This window comes from Corticium candelabrum, chromosome 7, assembly GCF_963422355.1.
Source record: "Corticium candelabrum chromosome 7, ooCorCand1.1, whole genome shotgun sequence".
Taxonomy (NCBI): domain Eukaryota; kingdom Metazoa; phylum Porifera; class Homoscleromorpha; order Homosclerophorida; family Plakinidae; genus Corticium; species Corticium candelabrum.
In genome coordinates, this window is record NC_085091.1 from 1,781,756 (window position 1) to 1,804,744 (window position 22,989).

Genomic DNA, 22,989 nt, shown 5'->3' on the forward strand with positions numbered 1-22,989 from the left:
GGGCAAGCACGCACAGAATCTGCTAATCTCATGAGAAACAGGTCACCAGACACCACACCTGGACAGGTAATCTTGTGGTCTGTTCACTTAACACCTCGTTAAACATAACCATACCCTACCACTAATGATATCCAGTAAAGACCTTGATCAATATGTAGAAAGCCTGGCTGTGCTATTGAAACATGAAAAGCTATTGCACTTCCAATGATATCAAGATGGCCTCCAACAAACCAAAAATAAGGAAGTTAGTGCGATTTCATAAGTCTAAAGTGAGAGAGTGAACAGAGAGGAGACTGACAGGTGCAGCATCACATCCGTCCCTAGCCGGTAACCTTACCGCATGCGCAGTCAGGTTAATAACTGCACAGTATTTTAATGCCTAAATGTAGACAGCTACCATAAACATAACCCATAACATACATGGATACAATACTGATTATGTGCACACAATCATCAGTGCACACCAAAGTTTGACATGCCTATTACTGTACCCTGCACATTCAACGCAAAATTAATGTCTGCACTAGCTGATATCTTGGATTACAATAACTTCGGACACAAATCTAAGTTGACCGACACATTAACATAACACAATAGTTGACCTAGTCACAGTTGAGCTTTGTGTCTCATTGTTACAAAGTCTCACATTTACTTCAGAGGATGTCTGAAATTTCGACCTGCAAACACTGCTTGGTCTCCCAGCTCTTCTTCTATCCTGCAGTGCAACAAAAAAACGTTCAGTTGATTACAAACACTCAACAGTTACAGTGTAATGTCAGGAAGTTACCTGAGAATCTGGTTGTACTTAGCAAGGCGCTCAGAGCGACAAGGAGCTCCAGTTTTTATCTGCCAAACGGTAGAGTCAGTCAAATAAAATGCTTAAATTCTTTACTACTTGCAAGTTTCTCATGCCTTTGCTCTTACCTGCCCTGTGCACAGACCAACCACTAAGTCTGCAATAAATGTGTCTTCTGTCTCGCCACTACGATGACTCACCATCACTCCCCATCCATTAGCTTGAGCAAGTTTACAACTACAATCATGTGTTAGTTAGTATTCAGTAAATACAATGGCCTTTCTCATCTAAACTCATATAGCAGCTTACGCTTCAATCGACTCGGTTACTGATCCTATCTGGTTCACTTTGAGAAGAAGACAGTTGGCGGATTTGTCCGATATGCCTGTCTGAATCCTATTAATATCACAAAACCAAACATAGTCAATACAATAAACAGCCACGATTTTTAATGTTGAAATAAAGAACAGACGGACAGACACGCTAACTTACCTTTTTGGGTTTGTGACTGTCAAGTCATCACTATTCAAACAGCATGTGTATGAGACAGCGTTTAGCAATGAAACTAGAAACGTACGCAACAATCTGGACATTGACAGCAGCAGTCAGTGCCTTCCAAGCTGGCCAGTCATCCTGATCATACGGATCTTCTATTGAAACAACTAAAACCAAGCAATTCAGATTTCCTGACCTCTGGATAAACAGCAAACAAACATACCCGGATAGTTCTTGACAAAGTCAACATAAACAGCTTGTAACTGGTCAGCTGTTAGCTAAACCAAATCACCAGTCAAAGCATGAAGTAATGCAGTTTTTTGTTGCATACTAATGTTAGTTCAGATTTAGGCCCTGTTTACACTGGGAATTTAGTAAAAGTACTTTAGTAAAACTACCATTAGCAATGTTTTGTTTACACCGGCTACTGTACCGTTAAACAGCTTTAGTACGTCACGTGTGTCTTGTGCTCATCCTGGCCTTTCCAAAACATCCTGGTATTTTCTGTGTCTCCCACGTCGAAATGGCTTTGTCTGACGAATGGAAGGCAGTCGTTACGAATCTCAGCAATGTTTGCAGTGTGTCTGAAGCTGGTGGTGAAATCATAATCAGTCTCTAACCTCCGTATTTGCTCACGTGTGCAGCTCTAAAGAAGTTCTAAAGGAGATCTAAAGCTAGTCGCTACCAGCTTTAAAATCATTTTAGCCTAACAATTGTTAGTGGCAGTATAAACAGTTTCTAAAGATGTTCTAAAGCCGTTCTAAAGACAAACTAAAGTTGATTAGCTCTGGTGTAAACACAACCTTAGATCCAAGTTTGTCGTTTTCAAAGTCACACACACACACACACACACACACACACACACACACACACACGCACACACACATTGTGACACACACTCCTCCTCCTGTACTGCTTCCGTCTAAACGGACATGCTACCCCTTCAGTGGGGACAAAGACAAAGTTACAAAAAAGTTTTCCCATGCATATCCATGCATTTGTGTACTGCATATCTCCTTTGCTTCGAAAATACTTCTTGCATGTCTGGCATTCAATGGCTCCTTTTTGCTGATGTATAAGTTTTTCTCTTTCAAAAAGCAATACATTTGTGTCTTTTCAAGTCACTAATGCGTCTGAAACATCTGAGGCAGTCGGGGCAGAGAACAGTTTGTAATTAACATTGCCACATGACACTTGACTAGACTCCTGACAGCCATGGTAATGGTCTTTCCAGGCAGATCTTGATATAGTTGCTAAGCCATACCAACAGCTTTCTGGAATCTTCAGATCATTTAGGTCACACACACACACACACACACACACACACACACACACACACACACACACACACACACACACACACACACACACACACACGTGCACATGCATGTGCACACACACACAGACACACAGACACAAAGACACACACACAAAGTAAAAATGACAAATGGATAAGAAGCTGCCGTTCGTTACGGTTATGGCTGGGTTCCTGTGCACTGTGCAGGAGCTACGGGCCATGCTAAGCAATCTCCTGGAGCCTGGCCAGGTACTCACAAGAGCACCGACTGCGACGCCAACTGTGGTGTGGGCACCCGAAGTCCCACAAGAGCCTAGTGGCCAATGGACTTTGTCGCAGTTGTGTGTGTGAGTTTCTTGTGCAAGAAAATTATGCTATAGCTCGCCATCACTGTGACTTGAACCTGCAATCCTGCAATGTCCCAAATGTAATCACTCCATAAGATAACTCTCTGACCAACCGAGCTATCACTCGCACACGCACACAGACAGACAGACAGACAGACAGACAAACAGACAGACAGACAGACAGACACTAAACATCCAACGACATGTTACAGAGACAGTCAGCACAATACTTGCTGACAACATCTCCCAATGCAGTAAACAACAGTTACCCAGTCTATCCATTCTGACCAATTACACGTTTGTCAATGATAAGAAACCATCAGCATTAATTACCACAAACACAAAAATCTAGTAATGTATTTAATAAATTTCTAACCCATTTGGATGGGTCAGAATCCTTGTTCTTGAAGTCCAGATCATACTTCCCGTCTTTGTAAAATTCTACGGCAACAAATGTTATTGCTTATTGCTGATTTATATCAACCATAATTCCTTACCAGATGCGGCCACGTCCATACCAATAACCACTTTGTCGGTATATCCAGCTTGAGCAATGGCAACCTTCAAGAGCTCCAAACCTGACGGAAGCAAATAATTAGCAATGAAGCTCAAATCGTAGCCTTCACTTGACAGTTATAATCACAACGAGTTGGATAACAACCGGTCACCATAATCATAGCTGCATTCATATGTCTCATTCCAAAATCAGCAAAATGCATGATATGTGCGCAATACAATGATCGCATGAAGCTAGATTCCAGGAAGACATCGTGCAATTTGCACGTGCAAAGAATGGTACAGTACAGTGAAGGACAGCATAAATGCTCGCACGTGTGCGTTAGGTCAGGAAAACGCGCATAGTTTGAATTTGCCTAAACGGTCTTGCTTGAAACTTTGCACATTTCTTTACTAATAGTTTGTGTATATCATCTCAACGTAAATAAGATATCAAAGTGCGTCTTCATATAGAAGGAATGAAAAGACTCGGCCGCCTGCTAAATTTATGTTTTTCTCTACGAAAATTGTATAGTTTGCTGAAAGTCGTAATATTGCTCACAGACATTGGTAACATAATGTTCTAACAATCTGCTGTTGTGAATTTTTAAATTTCTATTGTCTACTCGAGATGTTAACCAAATGAGGCCCCAAAAGAGGATACACTCTGGAGCCTATCATTTTCTCATTTCGACGCTGCTGATGCCGAAACTTTATCTAGAGCATCTAGATGCATTGGACTAAAAAACCTTCGAAACCGTTTTCAAATATTCATCCGTTTAGTTGTTTGGCAACTGTTTATTTGCTTAGAACATTTCTACAACACAATCTATTGATATTGATTGAACACAACTCATAAATCTAATAGCAAACAATCATCTAGCAGTCAATAGACGCAACAACGCAGCTGCAGCAGCACTCATGACAGTTTCTGATGTCTAGCTGCCTGTAAACAAACTCAAACAGCAACAACGACAGCATCTTCAGAGCGTAAGATGCTAAAGATTTTACCCACTCATCCAAACTATCCTAAACGTCGCTGTCCGAGAAAGAATCTGAGCACTGATCGAGACTGTCAGGACCTGAGAAGTTGCTATCTAGAGATGGAGCTGTCGCCGTCAAGTTCCCGAAAGGGGCCCTCTCCTGATGATGTTTTTGTCCTCTTCCGTTTCGCTGCCAAAGCTAGCATTCAAGTTTGAACCTACTACTTCTTACTCCAATGCATGGAGTCCATGGCGATAGTAGAGACGGGAGTGGCAGATTTAGCGTAACTATGGTGTTGTCAGGCCATACTCAAAGATAATAGTCACTACCTTCTAAAGGGGCCTTTTTATAAAAGGTAACATCTTTGCCAACTCAAGTAACCACGATTCCAAGTTGTAAAAGTTGTCCACTGATGATGATGATGATGATGATGGTGATACCGACTGCCTTGAGACAACAACTTTGTCTCGAGTGCTGAAATTGTTGAGAGTACTAAGTAAGGGCTTGCTTGACCTTGAGTGCTTTTCAAACTCGTCTGAGAATTTGGTAAGATCTCTAATTTATCTCTATTCTAAAATTTTCATATTGATACATTAAGTCCTTCAAAAGGTATCCTGTTCACACAGATATACAGACAGACACAAAACATGTCTGAAAACTTTGCAACCTTGCCATGTGGGTTTGTAAAATCACACAAAAGCACATCTAACTTGATGAGCTAATAGTACAGTTGTGTTTACAGCAAGAAGAAAGCTAAAGTCCTCTATTGTAAAGACCGGTTGTAAGACCTTGTCTATACAACTAACTAGCTGTAACAGGTCATGTGCATTGTGGATAAACTACTGCTGAACATCCTTGTACTGTCTACTTTCTCGTTTGCAGTAGGAACTAGAACGAAGCAATAAACGATTTGAGTGACATCTACAGTGTCCGAGATGAATTGCCACATTGTCAAGCAAATGTTGATTTCTGTTTACAAGTACATGTGTCACACCTGCACTCTTGAGGACCTCACTAACAGAGCTCTAGCTGCTCCTGACCAGCTCTACAATGACATTAGACTAATGATTGTTGGTGGTGATGTAAACAGTTCTAAGAGCATTCTAAAAGACAAACTAAAAGCACTTAGCCTTGATGTAAACATGCCTTAGGCCTCTAACCCACACAGAAAATTGACATCCTGCACTATCATACCTTCTTTGTTTTCTTGAATGTTTGGAGCAAATCCGCCTTCATCTCCAACGTTGGTAGCTAAATAATAGATTCCCTTCATGTACACGAATATCAAAGTGATAATGTTGTTTGTACTGTACCATCTTGCCCGTATTTCTTCTTGATCACTGCTTTCAGGTTATGATACACTTCAGCTCCAATACGCATCGCTTCACTGAACGACGATGCACCTACACACAGAAAGAATCTATACACATAATACAGATGGTTTCAACAGCTCACTAATCATCTCAATCAATTTCATTCTATTCTAAAATGACCCATTCCAGTGTTGGAACCAAACAGATGTAGTCTATGTCTTATGCACAGACAACTAAAGTCCCAACTGTGCAGCTGGAACTGTTAAATATTTTTGAGTTAATTATTATTACGACTTAGACCAGACCAATTAATTTCTTGATGCTCAGATTCACCAGTCCAGTTTCAAGCTTGAACAAAATAAAAATAAAACTCAATGTGCACATGTGCAATGATATAATGCTTGCTGTAAAACGACTTGGTACTATATACATCAGTGTTCAAAATTTTATGGCTGACGTAGTCGTAATCTTGGCAACCTCACAAATTTTCAGTCGTCGAGGAGTTTAACTATACTTACATATACTTCATAAATATCAAATAATGATACTGATCGTTCCGGCAAGTAAATGGAATCCCAGGGCTTCAGGGGTGTTCTCAGTCGGCCTGCGCAATTCCACTATTAGTATACTCTACAGCAGGAAAACAAAGATTTATTAGGTACACCATAACTTGAGTGACTCTAGTCATCAGGATGGCAACCTCGCTAGAATAATTGGTCGCCACATGAACTCAGGTAGTTGTCAAATGACAACTTGATGACCACTTTTTCCAACACTGATACATCCTACGACTACGTATCAATGACTCTGGGAGTGTTAACAGTGCATGTGGTCCAGCAACTGTTACCAAGGTATCAGCATCTCTTGTTTTAGTACACACTTTTATCTCACATTTGTATGCAGTGCAATGAAAACTGCACATGCTGAAAAAATGTCACACAATCATACTACAGTCGAACCTCGCTAATCCGAACAGCCCCGTGCCAAGCCCTGTTCAGATTAGTGAAATTGTTTGGATGTACCAAAATTGCCAAAATGCGTAGCCTTGGAGATCCAGACCTTGCCTCGGACACCCAGAGCACTAGCAGATTTCGTATGTCTACACCATGTCATGTTTGTGGTAAAGGACACCATTGCAATGACTACATGTATTTCTAAATAATGTGACAGTCAGGATTTAAAATGGTCAGATACGCAAATTTGCTGAAAACTAGATAACTCGCAACCCGGATCAGGCTGCCCAATAAGATCTGGGTATGCAAGGCAGGGTGCCAAAGATAATTTGGATTAGCAAGGTTCGACTGTACTTCTATATTTATATTTCGATCAGTCGTTCCAGGCTTCATGTCCAAATATCCGAGCATCAAAAAGTTGGTCTGGCCTTATGAGAATGTACAGAACATACAGTATGACCATCTCTAATCTTGGATATGCTTACAACAATACTTTCTCGCTCAACTTACAAACCACACTGTGCTGCACTTACCTATTGGCAGTATCATGAATTCTTGCATGGCTAGCTTGTTACCTGCATGGCTACCACCATTGATAACATTGAATGCCTGGAAAGCACATCAATCAATGCACGCCTACACAATATAGTCAACTAACACGCACGGGAACGGGAAGAATAACGCGAGAGTTCCCGGCCAAGCTTGCTAGGTGACGATACAGAGGAATACCCTAACAAGACACAAATACAAAATAGACCAAACATTTCACAATAAGAACAGATACACAGCCCTCTCTGCTAAAGCAAAAGACCTCCTCGCCAGGCATCCATAAACAAGCCATACAGAAAGCAATTCATTAGTGTGTGTAACATAGCAATGATAATGAACTGATAATTCAACTTGCCCTTCTGGCTACAAGTTGTTGTGTTCAACAAACAAGTTAATTGTTTGCAAGTGCATTGAGTACCTTGTGAGCTGCACCAGCTTTGGCCACAGCAAGTGAGACTCCAAGAATGGCATTAGCACCAAGTTTAGCTAAAACATAAAGATAATCAGCAACTTGATCTGACCTTGTCTTCTCATGATGTGGTGACACCATATTTTAACACATGGACAAACAGAAAGACAAATAGCAGACAGACACACAAACAAACAGACAGACAGACACAGACAGACAGACAGACAGACAGACACAGACAGACAGACAGACAGACAGACAGACACACACACACACACACACACACACACACACACACACACACACACACACACAGGACAGACAGACAGACACACAAGACAGACAGACAGACAGACAGACAGACAAGACAGACAGACAGACAAACAGGCAGACAGACAGACAGATAGACAGACAAACAGGCAGACAGACAGACAGATAGACAGACATCATAGCTGTTTTAGCCTCACTTTCATGTACAGTTAAAGTTCTTTATCAATAGTGAAATACCTTTGACAGACAGACAGACAGACAGCAAATAGACATACAAACAGACTATACAGACAAATACCCATAGCAATCAATATGACCATTTCAGTACATTTATTTTCTGTTCCATCAAGTTCGATCATGAAACGATCGATCTCTTCTTGCTGAGTCACAGCCAATTTCTACACACGCAAACCGTCCCTTTGAATCCACATACATCTCACACAAGACTCAAACTCAAACCACCTTCCCAATGAGAGCTGGTCCAATCACATCATTCACATTTCCAATCGCCTTACACACACCTACACAAACCAATTAACAAAGTACTAAAAACATTTTGAAAAAATGAGAAATATGTAGGGTTACGGTTCGAAACAGAATAGAAACAAGACCATGTAAGGGTGTGCTGTGACATCTTTCGTATACAGACTGACTGAACAATACATCGTCCCTACATTGCACCATTTTCTATAGCTAATTAGAGACACTACAATATGTGTTTTATACCTTACTAGCTTAGCTAGAAAATGGTTCGATGTAGAGATGATGTACTGCTCAGTCAGTCTGTATACAAAAGATGTCACAGCACACCCTTACATGGTCTTGTTTCTATTCGTTTTCGTACGGTAATCCTATATATTTCTCATTTTTTCAAAATGTGTTAATACTTGTTTGCATTCTTTTTCTGTATGAGCGTAGAGATATGTGCAGCGGTAATGGTGTACGCAAGCAGTGCAATTGGCAAGGTGGACAGTGAGGCTAGAAATCGACACACTTCCCATGTAGCACTCGATACAGGAAACGTGTAGGTTGGATTCGGTGCAAATGCAATCAGAATTTAGAGAGAAACATTAGCGGTAAAAGAGCAGCTTAATCAGCATAAAGTCTTCGATTGCTGGAAGCATTGCGGAGGGCAACGACCTGTACAGTCTACACATGACTGGTGTGGGTGTGTGTTCAAATGAACTGGAAGGTGTAGCGTTCGCATCATCGGGAAATTTTACACGGGAACCATGCACTGCAATGACAAATTTAAGTAGTCATGGACCTGCTCCGTTGTAAGCACAGAGGTTTGGTATAGAAATCAGCTTTATAGCATAAACGGTTGATAGTGATACCCGCTCTTACAGGGACTGAACACAAACTCAACCCTACATGGTAATAGAACACTGAATTTCCAACTTTGCAGCAAGGTTGCCATTTTCATGATGATAGACAAACCGTGGCCCCAAATGAAAACGTATCGTAGTCAATTGACCAAATCCTGTTTGCATAACATTTTGGCAAACGTGTGTGATAAAGTTGAACACAAATTAATTACTTAAGTAAGAGTTGGTGCACAGTTCACAACATACTGTATTGTCGTGTATAAAAGCCGTGCTTATTTCTGTATAAGTCGAATTGGAATTCAGACTAATATTTAGGACAGGCTTGTATGATGCCACTTGAACATGTTAAGGTATAGACATAACAACAATTTAGACCACTTAAAAGCAAGATTTGTTAAAATATATACACATGAGATGTCAGTTTCAAGAGCATCGCTTTGTCATCATTGTCGGTGTCATTGAACGCTACACACACACACACACACACACACACACACACACACACACACACACACACACACACACACACACACCTTCAACTTTCAACTGTTGATTCCTTACCTTCGTCGGATCTTCATAGTTTTATATATCACCAGGTAACTTCGCCGTAAGATACCTTCCCCGGATGAACTTTGCCAGACTTGCCGAAGGGAAAGTCTGGCCCCGGCGCGGAGCCCAAGTATGTGCATGCGTGAACCGTACCGTGCTGCAGGAGACGGTCATCAGACCGGGACTCCGACCCCCGGCCTTTCACGTTGGAATACCAACGGAGATATGGGTGGGAGGGCAAGGAACAACAAATTTTTCTGAAGCGTTGACGCTTGCAATTGCTACAATGACTGCAACACGCCTGCAGTGCCAAGTATATAGTACTTCGTGCGGATAACTTCGCCCTTAGCTACAACACGCGCTATGGCACCGCCAGCGCACACGACTCCGGGGTGAAATCAACTCTGTCTAACGTTGTTAGACAACACCCCATCCACGTGGAAGATGGCGAAACGTAAAAAGTGTAAGAAAAAGAAGTCATTATCTGGTAAGGGGTCGTCCATATTTATCGGCATTTTCACGAGCGTACAAAACGTACGCTGGGGGGAGGGGGTAAAACCAGGCGTACGCTTTGGAAAAATGCCGTTCTAACGCATGCGTAGGACGTTCTCACTGAGGTAGTTCAATGGTATTGCACACAGGTTCGCGTGGTCAAACCAACCATTACGCTACGTAGCAGTTCGCTGCATCCGGGTTAATGGGCAATATCCGGGTTTCTCTTCTCGCCTCGTGTCTTGATGATAACGTAGAGAAGCTGTCAGAGTTGTCAAACTGTGCGGACTCTGTACATACGCACCCTGTGAATGCCTATCAGCATTTTGTCAACGCTTTTGTATATATCAATAACAGTTACGGCAGGCAAGATGCTGCGAGGAAGGCGCAGGAGGTTTGGAAGGTTGGGAGTGATGAGAAGAAGGATTACATTTTGAAAGAAGCTTTTCGGAAGATAGAGATGACGACGAAGAGAAATTACGTCGTACAAATTAGATATCTGTGCATTATTGTTAATAATAAATACGAAAAACTTTCTGTGTATGAAGTATGGGCCTATTGAAGCATGTATTATTATTAATATTAAATCAGCATTTTTCGCGTACGCTTTCAGGGAGGGGAGAGGGGGCAGAGAAAATGCGTACGTTTTGTACGCTCGTGATAATGCCGATAAATATGGACGACCCCTAAATACGTCACAAATCTAAATACATTGATGACATTTATGTCTTTCTTGTCACTCTCTCGTGTAAATAAACGACCGCATCTGTCGTACTTGATTCCGGCCTTTGCTCGTTCCCGGGGATCTAGGCGATTTTGTCCTCTGTTGCAATTGTGTCTTTTTTCCCTGTTTGTGACTTAAACACACACACACACACACACACACACACACACACACACACACACACACACACACACACACACACACACACACACGCGCACACACAATTGTCAACATACGCAGCATGACATCTTCGATTCGCGGCTTTTATACACACAACAATACAGTACTTATTCAATGAAACCTTTGATGTACTGCATCATTAGCACTGTGGAAGACTGCCACACTCTTGATATATTTTACAGTGAGGTATTAATTAAACAAGGCCGGCACTCCTGCTTACTGTCTTGCTCCACACTCTGTACAGGCAAAGCATCGTTTCAGTCTAACAAAGTATGTTCTACACACAGAAAGGCATCGTCTGCTTCAAAAATGCTTTACTATCAATAGTTTATAAGAGTTTCTGAGAGACTACAATCGTGTATATAGCTTGTAGCAGAGCAGTGGCATAAACACATGTATTCGGATATTCCGTATTCTACAGAAAATTCATCATTAATATTAATATCAAAAGTTGCAAGTCTTTTGGGTGACTAACATAAATGCGCATTTATCGACTTGTTAAATATCAATGCATCAATTTTAATAACGTGCGTTACATTTTGTGTGGCATCCGGTGAGGCCCAAGAATTGATATCAACGCGTTGCTACCGGCTCCCGTACAAGAATGTCTCTGAGGTGATCACAGACTTACCTTTCCCCAGAAAACGCTTTGGGTCCTTGTCTCTCAGCTCTAGAGCTTCATAGATGCCAGTAGACGCACCAGACGGGACAGCAGCCCGAAAAACTCCTAAAAATAATAGTAAATTATTTTACCTCGTTGGAAAAAGATACGCGAAAAGCGACAACCCTTAGAGGTAGTTATGTCGACTTCGACGGTCGGATTGCCGCGACTGTCGAAGATCTCCCGAGCGTGGATACGAGTGATTACTTCTGTCATGACCTTCACGTGAAAATTTCACTCATCACTCAGATAGTCAGAAATCGATTGAGTAGTTCGTATTGATCTATTTAATTCGCATGCTCGCTGTTTCTGCTTACGTTCCGCGACGCTATCCACCGCCAAGCTGCTAGACAGAAACAAGTCACCAGTTTGTGATGTAGGGTTAACGTGCGTTAGATCACGCTTGCAACAACGATATCCCGGATCTGCCTGCGTGTCAACCACTTGTCTAGTCGTTTGTACAGTCCGTCAAACCCGAACAGCCTACTATATCACTACTCAACTTTTTATCGCATTACAATTTGGATATATCTGAGGTGTGGTTTCAATTTTTTGCCTCTGACCGAGGAGGTGATCTAAACTGTTCACTATTCTCTAGACATGCAGCAAGAGGAGTCATCGACTAAACCAGCGCTGGCCGCTCGTATACAAACACGAGCAGCTCAAGTCAGTGTAATCATAAAAAGCTACCAGACTGTACTAAATTGTTGTGATAATGTGGAGTGGCCTAGTATAGTGTGTGGCCTTACTCTATGAATGTGGGAATTGGTGTTTGTGAAGCAAGTGTTGGCATGATTGTCGGTTGTTCGTCAGTTGATGGCTGACGCTCGGAAGCCTTGCAATGATGTGCATATCCTGTCTTCGATACTTGCATCTGAAATGCTGAAAATTGAATAATTGTAATGGCTGATTGTATTATAGTGGAGTAGCTACATGTAGCTAGTTGTACACTTTGAGCAAAGGCGATGGGTATTGGTATTGGTTTTTAAATTAAATCTTTGTGTGCTTGTCTGTCTTCCTGCTGGTATGTCTGTCTGTCTCTGTCTGTTCTTCTGTCTGTTTGTCCTTTGTCTGTTTGTTGTTTGTATTTTGTTTGTCTCTCTCTGTCTGCATGTCTGTCAGTCTTCCTGTTCTTCCGTCTTTCTTTCTCTCTCTCTTTGTCTGTTTGTCTCTTTGCCAAACAAATGAACAAACAAACAGACAAACAAAATCTAAATCATTGTTGGTACTGACCAATCATCAGTCTTCTGTACAATAAAATTTTAACACAAAACACAAACCAAAAGCGAGCTGTCAAATGGGTAAGAATTGAAATCAATGACTAGTGGTATTGTGAGTAGCATAAGACACTGACAACTTGATCAATGTATGGTGTATGTTACTATGGTAACCAAATGATTATATTGATGAAGGAAGGTATTAGCTATTGTTAGTTTGTGTGCATGTATCTTGATGTCCGTATTGGTGTGTTTGTTGTATAGCACTTTCAGTTAAACGATCCGGTGGTAAGAACTCGATTTGTTTGTTAGAAATACCAAAAGTTTCTAGATGACCTTGTACCACTTACGGCAGTACGGTGGGTTGTGGTGTCAATCATTGCTATTATATACTGCTGTCGAGTCTTCATCTTGCAGGCGAGTTGTTACTATCACATCTTTGTGTATCCATCTTTTACACAGATGACTACGTGTTTGTCCGTCTATTTGTTTGTCTGTTTGTCCGTCTATTTGTTTGTCTGTTTGTCGGATTATCTGGTTATGTGCATGTCGGACTGTTTATTTGTTTGTCTATTGTCTGCCTGTTTACTCATATGATTTGGGCGTTTGATTGTAAAATGTTGTTTGTCTATTGAATTCAGGGATGGTACATTGTGACATATGCACTTGGAATTTACATACTAAATCTCCTAATTGCGTTCCTGTCCCCCAAGATTGACCCAGCATTAGCAGAACTGGACAGCAGTGGTGCATATACATATAGACTAGAAAGGTTGCCATTACCATAATTCAAGATGCTATTTCTGTAGACGATGGTCCCGAACTTCCGACGAGGGCAAACACAGAATTCAAGCCGTTTATCAGACGTTTACCTGAATTCAAGTTCTGGTAATATGCGAGTGTTCCGTACAGGTTTGGTGAGTGTGTTATGGCATGTCTGAGTTGTATATGAGCAGACGTGCTATAGCCACACACAGAAGCCTGTGTTAGGACATTGGCATTAGAAATGCTCATCGATGTGTATTGTTTCAAGGCACAACGTAACAAGAGCATTTATCATTGCAATGTTTTGTACCTTCTTTGACGTATTCAATGTGCCCGTCTTTTGGCCCATCCTCGTCGTCTACTTCTTTGTTCTGTTTGCAATCACAATGAAACGACAATTGAAAGTTAGACTACATTGTCTCAATAAACAGACTGCCTTGTCATTGTTGCATAAAACCGTCTTGTACGTGTAGCATATGATTAAATACAAGTACTTGCCGTTCACACACGGCAAGCGACGTTATCAAGGAAAGGAAGACTCTGGACCTATTATAGGTCAATGAGATGTTTTAGTGTAGTAGACATGGCTTTTGATGGCTCACATGGGAATCATTTTTGGTGACCGAGATGTATTATCTATAAATGCTTGGACAAGTTGATTGATATGTCATTCAGTGTAACTACCTAGTAACTGCATGTGGAATTAGATAGTTTGTATGGGTACTATGGTGCTGACCAGAAAAGGCAAACAACAGAACAGGTTTGAACACAACATACAGACAAACAGCTGGACGAACATACGGTACGCACAACATACATACGTACGTGCATGCATGCATGCATACATACATACATGATGGTTGAGTCATTGAATAAGGCAAATCTGTCAGGCATGGGTTTGTCTGTATCAGAACAATCCAATTTGAGCTGCACACGCATGGCCACAGATGTCACACGCATACATACACTGTTACATACATATTGAACATACCTGTTGGTATACCATGTAGGTGTATTGTTGCAGTATAATTACAGTTGGTACAACACAATGTTACATATATCTTGTATCCAGCAAACACTGCTGTTATCCCAACATGTCAGTTGACTACAGAATCTCAAGAATCTTTCTTCAGCTGTTTACGTGGAGATCTCGACTTCAATATTGCTTTTACTATTGATCGACTTGAAAACCAAGCGAGGCATGCAATTGGTACAATGAAGTAAGCTTTAGCCCATGACCGTATGACCAGGTCAGCAGAAAAAAGGCTAACGCCTACCATTCCAAACATGGCGACTGTCCACTTCCAGCATTGTCCGAAACAGGTAAAAACAACACGAGTTAATAAGCTCATTTTCTCCCATGGTGGAAAGTATGGTTGGAATAGGTCAATGATTTCTCTTTCAGTCACAAGAACGGGTAGTTCTATCAGAAGGAACCCAAGATAGTAACCAGCGTGGAAACCGTGCCACATGGCGAGGAACACGAGAGCAGCAAACGTAGACACAAATTTGCTATTCAAGAAACGAAGTCGTTTGTAAATGTATCTCAAAAGCCAGCCGTTTGTTGCCACATTGAAGGTTGGGATCATGGAATGAAGAGTCAAGCTGGTTTGCATCTCAACTGGCCTGACATTACGCATGCCATCCCAGAGGTGCTCTCCTGTCTCCCTATCGACTCCATTAAATCCCATCCCCGATAATATGCACGAAGACTCGGTAATAAGCCAAATCCCTGCATAACGAGCAAATGGTTTTTGGACCCACAACATATTCACAAATAGCCGTACAACAAAAGGGTAGGACTCCAAATCATCCCCATAAAGGTAAACATCCGAAACATATAAGCCCAACAAGACATTAAGAGCAAGAAACAGAATGCCTTTAAAAAACTGAATTCCAGCTGCTATAATCGAAGATGGAATTGGACCAGCGAACAGATATCCTTCCGTGAATTGTTTGTATCGCTTGAACTGAAAAAAGGGTCCAACCTGAACTCCCGCAAAATAGAAAGAGTACCCCAAGAGTTCAAACAGTGTCGGCCTCTCTGAGAAACAGACCTGCTTCTGATTGTCACTCAACATCGACGCATCTCTGTTTCCATCAGACCAATCAAACGCCACTGCAATCATTTTAAGCGTCAACACGCACTGGACTGTCGTCCAATTAACATCGTAGTCGGCCGTTTCATACATCAGATAGCCAGACAGAAGAACACCCATTGCAGATATGAATATAATAGGCGGTGCCAAGTCATGACGTTTCAACAACTCCAGCACACGCAGAACCAGACTGACGCACACGACTGTCGCAACTACATAGAGAGTATGCCATCCATAGCAAAACCAGCAGATGAACAAACCGCTGGATGTAAAGAAGAGATGATGAACGACCGGTTTCGATCGGACTGCGAGCCTGTCCTGTACAAAAAATCGGTAAACGAGCGCAAAGAAAGGAGAAACGAGAAGAGTGATGAGTAGACGCAGTCCCGTCTCGCTGGCCCCTACGGAATCAGCGAGAGCGCTCAATCTGGTTGGCATAATTCGCTAGTCATAAAGTGCACGTGATAGGGAGCGGTCAAGTTCCCGAGGGAAGGTCCAACCCTGTTTTCTGGGCGACCCTAGAAACCGCTCTACCAAAGAGCTGACTCACAAAATGTCAGTCTTTCAATTTAAGCTGCTCCGCTCCACAACAGCTAGAGTTTTTAATGATATAGCTAGCTGCCACAACTAGGCAGTGTTGCTCTGGCCGTAGCTAAGACTGTATGGTGCCAAAATTATAACCGCAAAACGGTCTGGTGCCACTTAATTAATATTAATAGTGATATCAGCAAATTGACCAAGTCCACAACTCAAAAAATTAAACAATTCAAGCAAACTGCAATATGCCGTGTCCATATATCAATGAATGCAAATTTTCTATACAGTGAATCACTGATAGATATTTATCTGTGACCTCTAGACTAAGTTAGCCATGAATGCTAAGTGTGTAAGACTCCCACGCCAGGCCTGGTGCCACAATTGTGACCATCACCCTGGCATCCCTGACAGGTAGACTAGAAGTGTCCTGTGTTTGTTATTATTATTATTTGGGGCATTGCTGCATGTAGGCAATGGATGACAATGAAGAGGTGCCACGTTTCCATGCTTCAATCATTATGGAATGACCAAGATAGCTTGGACTGAAGTGTCAATGAGTGTCACAGAGTGTACAACGGTCTACTGCATTAACACTCTCTAATAGTGTACTGTAGCTGTATCTAAAATACAAGCCTGCTGACACCGGCGTAGCATTAGGGGGCTGGGGGAGGCTAAAGCCTCTGCAGTCTTTGTAGGCGTGTCAAGTACAAGTGCCATGACGTTCATACTGTAGAAGTACAAAGTAAAAATGGGCGTGGCTTTGCAGTGTGATTGATCAGCCCCAAACTTGACGACCACGCTACACCAATGAGCCCAAGGTATAGTATTCCTTGATATAGCCACTACAGGTACAAAGCAAGTGCTGCATGTATTGTAGTAGTGTCGCTTACAAGCACACTCCTGCTGAAAACACTTGAGTGATCGAGTAGATGTGGTTGTGGGTCATGCGGCAAAATGGGATAAACGAACATGAATGGGATGGTTGTAAAATGTAGACACATCACACTGTGTAACCAGAGCACTCAACAAGTCTCACAACCAGGGTTTATTGTCTAAGCCTACTGAGTCTTGTTTCGTTCTTCATAAGTGCTCAAACTCTTCAATGCTCGAGTTATGAGCGGTTTAGCAATAAACCAAAGCAGCACAAAGATGTGAACTGCAAATTTCGTTTTTGCATTTCCAATGAGAGTGCGATTTATATCCAGTAGAACAAAGCCGATCATTCCAGAAGATGGAGCAACATGCTTCCAAAACATTCCAGTAGAGTAGATCATGGTCTTCGTGACCATATTCATGTTTTCCCATGGTGGAAGGTATGGTTTAAAAGTCTCCATGATCTGTTTCTCTGCTAGTACGACGAACAGCTCAGTGCAGACAAAACCAAAGAAATATCCAAAATGGAAGCCATGCCACACAGAAAAAAACAATAAAACAGCAGCAGAAGATACGAAACGACTGTTCAGAAACTGAAGACGCTTGAAGATGTAATTCATTGCCCATTCGTTAGTCTGAACGTTAAAACTCAGGATAAATGATTGAATTGTACGTCCTGTTTCAAACAAATATGGCCTGACCGCACACACCCCATCCCACTTATGCTTGCCCGATTCTTCGTCCTTGCCATTATATCCCACGCCCGAGAGAACACATGACACATCTGCCAGCAACCAGATGCCAATGTAACGAATAAATATCTTCCTCAACCAGATTGAATTAAAAACTAGACGAACAACAAGACCGTATTCATCCAAATCATCAGAGTAGATATACTTGTCTGGAAAAACAACATCCATCGCCAGATTTTGAGCGAGATAGAAAACAGCCTTCAGGAACTGTAAGACTGCTGGTACAACAGGCGAAGGGATAGAGTGAAAGTGAGAAAACAAAGTGCCTTCTGCAAACTCCTTGTATCGTCGGAATGGAAATGTAGGACCACATTGAAATCCACCAATATAAAAAGTATAGCCCAACACCTCGAGGAAAGAAGGCAATTCAGCAAGGACCACCTTTTTCTGACGAACTGACAGTTTCGATTCATCTCTCTGGCCGTCAGACCAATCGAACGCCACAGAAATCATCTTCAACGTCACTATGCACTGCGCTGTAGTCCAATTGACGTCATAATCATCAGTCGCATAGACGTAGTAGGCTGATATGAGCACAGACATAGAGTAAGGAAAGATAAGTATTGGCGCAAGACTGGGCATTCTCACGAGCTTACAAGCATTTACTATTAAATGGAAGCCAATTAGTGATGCTACAATGTATCCAGTGTGCCATCCGTAGCAGAAGTAGCTGACTGAGAGACCAATGAGAGTGAAGTACACGTGGTGAACGACAGCATTCACTCTGGCTTCCAGAATTAGACTGCGATATATCAGAGCAAAGGCTGGAGTAAAGAGAAGGCTTGCTAAAAGCCGCACAGCTGTTTCGCTGGTCCCAAGAGCTACACTAACCGATTTGAAATCGAAAGCCATCGATATCATCACCTTTATAGTCTATATATCCGGGAAATTGACCTCTGCAATAATGCGACATGGCCGCCGGGCGTTCACTGTACAGCATCGCAATCAACCTCAATAATTGTAATTGTAAGTGTAATTGTAGAAACAAACGTGGCAGCTATCAATATCTTAGCTAGATAGCTGTAAAGGCATGCAGCGATCCTCTAAACTGTATTCAGATTTCTGTCACTGGCAAGCAAACGAATTAGTAGCCAGCAAGGTTGTCAGCCAGCTCATGTCCTTTCCCCTTCTGCGCTCTAGATATTCTAACAGCAAGCAATCTGAAATTGGTGCCTAGATTGCTTAGATTTAGCTTAATTAAAACGACAGTGTAATGGATGTCGTAATTTTCAGTTACAGTACAGAAAGAATGATCATTTCTTGGTCACCGACTTTCCAGTTTTGGAAAATGCTTTATATTAAAGTAGTGTGGTGTGGTCTCTAGCTTTTAGTATGTATGCCACACTATTTTAGTAGATACTAGCAATGCATACAGAATTTTTTGCAGTAGATAAAGAATAGTGTCTTGACTTCTCTTACCATTACGCAGGTAGAATGGTAAAACTTAATAATCCTCAGTTCAAACAAAGCTGCAATTTGTTAGATTTACTGCTTTATTGAATTCATATGTGACCCTTCTTCAAACGTGTGATGGCTGCCACAAGGTGTTCCAGCAGTTTTTGCCTGTAACATAGTCGATAGCGCTTGAACTTGTCACTGGCAACTACCAATTCGTGATTAGTCGTCATTTGAAAAATTCAATCACATTGGCCCCTAAGATAGCCGTCACTCACAAAGCTGAGCTGTATGTCATATACAAATACAGATATACACTGACACACACATACACTGACATAAATAGTAACTAAGCGCAAAACTATATAGTAAAAACAATTATGAAACTAGCTTGTACCTGTAGTCATAAGATTTCCATTGAGTGTCCACTACAACTTTTTGTCCTTATTTCTTCTCACAAACTTCGTGATCCATTCGGCAAAAAACTTAGTACAAAACCAGACAAGCAAAAATACATGAACAAAATAATAGGTTTTTGCCCATCCCTTTATGATAAGCTGTGTATCCAAGAGAACAAATGCTATCATTCCAGTTGAGGTCGCAACAAACTTGTAGCACATTCCAATGCAGTAGATACTTGTCTTCATAACAATTCCCATATGCTGCCACGGTGGAAGAAAAGGAGTGCATATATCGATGACTTGTTTCTCTACCATCACAACCGGCATCTCAGTGCACAAGAAACAGAGGAAGTAGCCACGATGAAACCCGTGCCAAATAGACAGAAATAAAAGTACAGCACTTGACGATAACAGTCGACTGTTGAAATATCGAAGACGTTTGAAAATGTAATTTATTACCCAACGATTCGTCCAGATATTAAAACTATCGATGAACGATTGAGTAGTACATCCCGTTTCAAACAAAAGTGGTTTGACAGCACACATTCCATCCCATCTGTCTTCCTGAGATTTCTCATCTTTACCATTATATGCCATGCCAGAAAGGACACACGACACATCTGCAAGCAACCAGATACCAACATAGCGAGTGAAAACTTTCCTCAACCAAAACGCATTAAATGCGACTTGAACAAGAAAATGATAACCATCTAAATCATCAGAATAGACATATTTGTCCGGAAAGACCATATCCATCAGCACATTTTGAGCAAGGTAACAAATGGCTTTCAAAAACTGTATAACTGCGGGTAACGTAGACGATGGGATAGGGTGAGAAAACAAAGTGCCATCTGTAAACTCTTGATATCGTCTGAACTGAAAGGTCGGGCCACCCTGAAGGCCACCAAAGTAAAACGAATATCCCAAAATTTCAACGAGAGAAGGTAGTTGTTTGAGTGATGCCTCTTTCTGATGAGCACTCTTTTGCGAGTCGTTCTTCTGTCCATCGGACCAGTCAAATGCGACCGAAATCATCTTCAAGGTCACTACACATTGCACTGTTGTCCAATTGACGTCATACTCATCAGTCGAGTAGACAACATATCCTGCCAGTAGTACAGACATCGAGTAAGGAAATATGAAAACAGGAGCCACGTGGGGACTCTTCAACAGCTCACAAAGCCTCAGAATCACGTAAAATGCAATGAGCGATGCCAGGATGTATACAGTATGCCATCCATAGCAGAAATAGCAGATTGACAGGCCAACAATTGTGAAGTAGAGGTGGTGAACGATAGCGTTCGCTTTGACGTTCAGTATAAATTTTCTGTACAATATCGCAAACACTGGAGTAAAGAGTAAACCTGCTAGTAGCCGTAGTGCCGTCTCGCTGATCCCTAAGAGATCACTCACAGACTTGAACACCATGGTCATGCAGACATACGGGCTACTAGATGTGCACCACCCGCTTTATAACGCTGACTAGACGGCTCTGTGTAATTGATTCTAAAGCAGAGGTCAACAGTAGCCATATCTATCTATCATGGCCTTGTGGAGTCGATATGCAGTTTTAAATTTGTTTACTAAACTTTTTACTAAAACAGGTTTCAAAATTGAAAAAAGCCTTCCTCTGTCTGTGCTATTTAATTATAGTTAAGCTATAATGTAGCTAACAATAGGGTCAATATTGGAAAGACAACTCACGGCCCAACGGGACCGTTCGAATAAATTTCTTAGCTCCATGCCCTAGGCGCAGCACCAATCAATCAACATGTAAGAGGAGAACGTAGAGTAGCGACAGACTTCGACACCAGACGTCACCACCAGACGTCTGTCGTCACTCCAATTAATAATTAACTAAGAACACACTGGAACACCGTCCGCGTAAATAACTGAGAATAATAGTCCACGCAACTTGCGACCAAGTACGGCGAAAACCGAAACGTGACCCAGACGTGAGAAACTATTAGTTATGCAGATTAATTGACAAGCCGCGTAATCCGGAAGTTCAAATAACCAATTAAACTGTGTATAAATTAATTGCGAAATATGAAAGCGGATTGCAGTGTTGCCAGAGTCCAGCAATCAACATGATTCAGTAGGAACGTCCATAGCCTGCATGTTAATGTAGCTGTTTAATATCAACTAGTTTTACAAAAAATTGGAGCATCAATATATCACGGTCATTGCCAAAATCTACTTGAACCTAGTTACTACGGGCTGTGTCATAATGTAAAGTGTGAAAAAGAAGCATGGATTATAGTACTAAACGAAGTACCTACCTGATAGTCAAGTTAATTGATTAGGTAATTTCCTCATTGCTGTTGTTGTTTAGAGCAATTAATTAAGGTACAAGTATGTGATATAGATTAAAATCAAAATTAGTGGAAACTAAAACATGAACAAATCTTGATGAGCTTCGACCTACTACTGTACTGGTAAAGCAACGGGATTCCATTCCTGTGCCAGTGTACAGTGCATGTCTGGTCTCGCGTAGCCAGACCCCTTTCCGCCGCGTCATCCTTCCTGGCATCTCTATCTAGCTGCAGAAAACTGCTGTTACAAATTATCACTTTAATTAATGTCTGTTTAGTTGGAGACCAACATCTCTATTATGGGCAGGGCCGGATCCAGATGGGGGTTAGCCGGGGGGGATTTCAGGGGGTTGTAACCCCCTCTTTTCCAATGGGCGTGGTTCAACAATTCCATATAATTTCATTAGAAAAGAGAAACTTAGTAATGCTATAAATAACTGCTACCAGGTGAACCCCCTCTTTCAAAAATTCCTGGATCCAGCCCTGTATGGGGGTAAGATAAGAATGCCCAAAAGATTTACCAACTATATCGTACTGTAGGTAGCACCATCTGCATGGTAATTAAATGCACAAAAAATCTTACATTGCCCTAGCCAAGATTCACTGCTGTGAGAAATTGTTGACCAGAGATGCTAACAACTTTAGACAGTAACATGTTATTTTGCATAAGAGCTGTTGACAAAAGTAGAACCACAGAACTACTGCTTTGAACACAATTTCTGATTTCAAGTGTGATATTAAAAAATAGAACAAGTGAAACAGTTGACTACTCTTTGTTAATTAATTAAATTAA

The 22,989-nt window shown here is 41.5% G+C and overlaps 3 protein-coding genes across 3 annotated transcripts; 1 reads left to right on the forward strand and 2 right to left on the reverse strand.

The window, feature by feature from the left end:
• Positions 1-432: 432 nt before the first annotated feature.
• Positions 433-12,227, reverse strand: LOC134181873 (enolase-like). The gene is made up of 19 exons (XM_062649145.1): positions 12,160-12,227; positions 11,968-12,061; positions 11,813-11,908; positions 8,371-8,429; positions 8,237-8,306; positions 7,648-7,715; positions 7,345-7,410; positions 7,214-7,289; positions 5,728-5,817; positions 5,609-5,665; positions 3,433-3,513; positions 3,312-3,376; positions 1,515-1,569; positions 1,374-1,458; positions 1,289-1,318; positions 1,106-1,192; positions 925-1,033; positions 788-846; positions 433-715 (listed from the first exon to the last, which is right to left on the reverse strand). Exons 2-19 carry the CDS (start codon positions 12,056-12,058, stop codon positions 649-651), a joined length of 1,311 nt encoding a protein of 436 aa, XP_062505129.1. The 5' UTR covers positions 12,059-12,061; positions 12,160-12,227; the 3' UTR covers positions 433-648.
• A 24-nt stretch (positions 12,228-12,251) lies between these two features.
• Positions 12,252-14,547, forward strand: LOC134181874 (protein RER1-like). The gene is made up of 7 exons (XM_062649146.1): positions 12,252-12,378; positions 12,441-12,508; positions 13,372-13,476; positions 13,701-13,806; positions 13,869-13,947; positions 14,093-14,228; positions 14,298-14,547. The coding sequence occupies exons 2-7, from the start codon at positions 12,443-12,445 to the stop codon at positions 14,385-14,387; spliced, it is 582 nt and encodes a 193-aa protein (XP_062505130.1). The 5' UTR covers positions 12,252-12,378; positions 12,441-12,442; the 3' UTR covers positions 14,388-14,547.
• Positions 14,548-14,668: 121 nt separating this feature from the next.
• Positions 14,669-21,315, reverse strand: LOC134182413 (uncharacterized). The gene is made up of 5 exons (XM_062649814.1): positions 19,910-21,315; positions 18,917-19,014; positions 17,523-18,849; positions 17,351-17,465; positions 14,669-16,367 (listed from the first exon to the last, which is right to left on the reverse strand). The coding sequence occupies exons 1-5, from the start codon at positions 21,313-21,315 to the stop codon at positions 14,940-14,942; spliced, it is 4,374 nt and encodes a 1,457-aa protein (XP_062505798.1). The 3' UTR covers positions 14,669-14,939.
• Positions 21,316-22,989: the final 1,674 nt, after the last annotated feature.